We start from the raw sequence: 3377 nt of genomic DNA, 5'->3' as shown, positions 1-3377 counted from the left end.
CTTTCCCTCCAGTAGCAAAACTAGGGCTGAGCAAGGGAGTGAAAAAGAGGCTTGGAGTATTTTTGTTATCTACTGCTAAGCAAAACAAGGAACTCCTCCATACAGGTTGCACTTCTCAGGCTTTTCTCTTGCTCAGCCTGTGCTGGGAGGAGCAGGCTCAGGGCTTTGCCTCTCTGTGAAGGGAGAGGTGATGATGATGATGGGTGATGGCAACCGCCTGCACAGCTGAGCAGCAGGGATGCTCCCTGGTGGGAATCCCAGCTTCTGGTGCTGGCTGTGTGTCCTTGGGCAAGTCACTCGCTGCGATGTGTGTGTGCTGGCTTACCTCTGGCAGCACCCTCAAAGGTTTCATTCATCTCCCTAATTACTCGCAGAGTCCTGAATGAAAGGGGCAGTGGATGTGCCAAGTGTGTGACGTATCCCAGTACAACATAGTCCTTGTGAGCACTCTCCTCGTCCCTCCTGGGGACCAAGGGTGGCTCAGGGAGGCTTGACAGTGGTGCTTTAGCCTGAGACCCTTCTGCCATGGGAGAGGGTGTCTGTTTTGTGGCATTTATCCCCATCCTGTGAGCTATTGAGGGCTCCTGGCTGGGGTGGGAGGGGAGCTGTCCTGGTTCCTATAATTTCCTGGTTATTTTGGTATGTGGGTGGAAGGGGGAGGAGGGTGACTTTGGAGAGAAGAGCAAGGTCAGTGAAGAACAGACATAGCTCTGTGTGCTTGTGATCGTGCCGCCAGCTAATCGGCTTTGGTGCTCCAACTTTCCTCGCAGAATTCATCAAGAACGGCCGTGAGAGGATAGGACAAAGTATCAAGGCCTCCGGCTCCAGGCTCTACTCGTAGTGAGTATGAAACCCTTCCAGTGGGATGAGAGCCCTTTAAAAGCTCAGCCTGATAACCCCCGCGCTGGCTCAGCCGGGAATGGAGCTGGCTGGCACCGGACAGATGTGGGCAGTCCCTGGGGACAGCTGCCAGCACCCACTGCCACCCTGCATCTCCAGCCATGGTGAGCCTGGCCGTGGAGGAGGGGGCCTCTGGGATGGCCATGGGTCTGTGCCTGGTGATGTGTGAGGGCAGAGAGGGGGAGCACCCACAGGTGAGATCTGGGGGAGGTTGGTGGGATCTTTGGGCCCCCTTTCTGGAAGGGATGGGGTCGAGGGAGGCTGGGGGGATGGAAGCTTTTAGAGCCTCCCTGCTGTGTGTAAGAATTTGGTGGGGTTGAGGAGGAATGGACAAAGCTCTCTGGGGAGAGGGTTATGGAGATTTTTTTTTTTGTCTTTTTAAACCTGGCTTTTGCAAAGAGGGTGGGGGAACCCTTAAAACCAAGGGGAAAAATCCCTGGGGTGGCAGGACTTACCCCTCCCCAGTATGCTTGAGCAGTGTGGGTTTGAACCAACAAGTGTTGTTCAAGTCCAACTTCTCCAGCTCCAGCAGCAGCTGTGCTAGGTAGATGACAGCCCTGGACTTTAATGCCTCTGCTGCCCAAGCCTGCCCTGGCTGCCATGGCCAGCCCCTCTCCCTGCAGTGTCAACAGCCCCAAACTGCCCTGACCTGGGGCAACAGCCTTGACTACTTGCAGCCCAGATGGCACGTAGTGGTTGGACCCAGCTGGGCTCTCCTGGCTGCCCTCTGGGGACACTGGTTGGATTGCAGGGCTGTGTGCTGCAGCATCCCTGCATGGTGGGGAGGGGGCTGCACCTGCCTCAAGAGGGTCTGGCTATGGCCAGGAGGGCTGCAACCCAGTCTGGGTCACTGCTGGGGCTGTGCTGGTCTTCACATGTCAGCAGCACTGACCAGTTGCTGCCATTGCAAATCAAGGACTAACTGTGGCATTTAATACATGCTTGTTCAGATCATCTGTGCACCCAGGAACCTCTTCCCCCTTCATCTCCTGTCAGCCTGCACCCACTGTCTGTTACCTCCCCCAGTGCACGTGCACCCCCAACCCTTGGAAGTAGCAAGGGGGGAAGCTGGGGAACTCAGCTGAGGTCTCCTATGATGGAAGGGAGTGTGCACTGGGATCTCTGCAGGTCCCTGGCAGGTTAATGGTGTGAAGCTGTTTCTCTCTTGTATTTTCTTTTCAATACTGATTTCTTATTTTCCAAAGTGCTGAACGAGTTGCTTTTTTAATGGATCGTTCTCGGAGCCCAGACAAAAGCACCCAGGTGAGATCATAGCCCTGAGACAGCAAGTCCTAACCTTTGGGATGGAGAGGGGTGGTGCCTACAGGAGAAGGGCAAGGAGGAGAGTCCGTGTTAGCCTGCTGGCAGTCTTGCTGCTGCCTTGTCAGTGATGCTGTGTAGAGAAAAAGGAGGATGGAGAGGCCCTATGTAGCCTTCTGGACAAGGCATAATGTTCCCAAAATCTGCAGAGGGGAAGATTCCTGGAGAGCAGGAACAGGAGGAAGACCACGTGTGTGTATATGGATGTACCACCTTGCCACTGGGAAGAGGGCTGAGCACCTCTGTGGTGCTGGGTGTAAGGCCACTTCCAAGGCCCCAGACTTAGCAGTTTTGGGGGTTAATGGGAGTGGGCAGAGGGCTGCAGGGTCTGAGGGATGATGCTGGAGTCCTGGTGCAGGAGTCTGAGCTGTGCACAGGGCTCCTTGCCTGCCATGGGCAGTGGGGAGTGCCTTGTCCCAGTGCTGCAGTGAGCAACTGAGCCATGAACTGCCTTTCTTCTGTGGCAGCACATCAGGTCTTGAAAGCCTCAAGTCAGGAGTCAAGCAGTCTGTTGGTTCTCCCTTTTTCTTTGTGCAAGTATGGGATGAGATTCTAGCTTAGTGCAGTCTCCAGCTGTAGTATTGCTGTAGTGCACAGCTCTGTCCTCCCTTTCTCTATCACTTAGTTGGCCATAGCATCCACTGTGTCTTCTGCTGATGGGTGTTTCTCAAAGGCTCTGTACAAGGGATGCTGTATTGAGGAAGAGAAAACATAACCTGCAGTGAGGTCCTTGTGACTAATGTTATTGTTGTCCTCCCTAGCCTCCTACACCAACTGACAACATCAACCTTGGACCTTCTGCTAACCCAAAGTAAGCTCCCTGCAGAAGCCAGGTAGGGTGTGGTGTATGCAGTGAAGAGATCTGGCAGGGGAACACAGTTGGTTCCTGTCTCTTGCATGGGTAGTGTCTGCAAAAGTCCTAACAATTATGTTACTTGACCTGTAATGCCATGTGTATCACCAATGCACTGGCTTTCAAGACATTCAGCTATAGCTGGTCCCTGTTACAATCACCCTCTCCTATCCCTGTCTGGAGCCTCTTGTCCCATCTCTCTTGAGAGGTAGTGAAGGAAGATCTTCCTCATTGCTGCTGACTCCCTGACTGTCTTTCTGTCTAGAAATGGGGATAAAGTGTCCCCCTGTAAATGTGCTGCTTG

General features: G+C 53.8%; 1 protein-coding gene across 1 annotated transcript in view; it reads left to right on the top strand.

Annotated features, from left to right (window-relative positions):
* SGK2 (serum/glucocorticoid regulated kinase 2) overlaps window positions 1–3377 on the top strand; it is a 14040-nt gene that overhangs the window by 4065 nt on the left and 6598 nt on the right. Inside the window, exons 2-4 of the mRNA XM_010176070.2 lie at window positions 771–840; window positions 2106–2163; window positions 2982–3031. Coding sequence (XP_010174372.2) covers window positions 771–840; window positions 2106–2163; window positions 2982–3031 — 178 coding nt within the window. The remainder of the gene's footprint in view (window positions 1–770; window positions 841–2105; window positions 2164–2981; window positions 3032–3377) is intronic.

The sequence above is a fragment of the Antrostomus carolinensis genome, unplaced genomic scaffold, assembly GCF_000700745.2.
Source record: "Antrostomus carolinensis isolate BGI_N321 unplaced genomic scaffold, ASM70074v2 scaffold44489, whole genome shotgun sequence".
Taxonomy (NCBI): domain Eukaryota; kingdom Metazoa; phylum Chordata; class Aves; order Caprimulgiformes; family Caprimulgidae; genus Antrostomus; species Antrostomus carolinensis.
The sequence above is the reverse complement of the archived record's forward strand: the minus strand, read 5'-3'. Positions and strand labels throughout refer to the sequence as shown.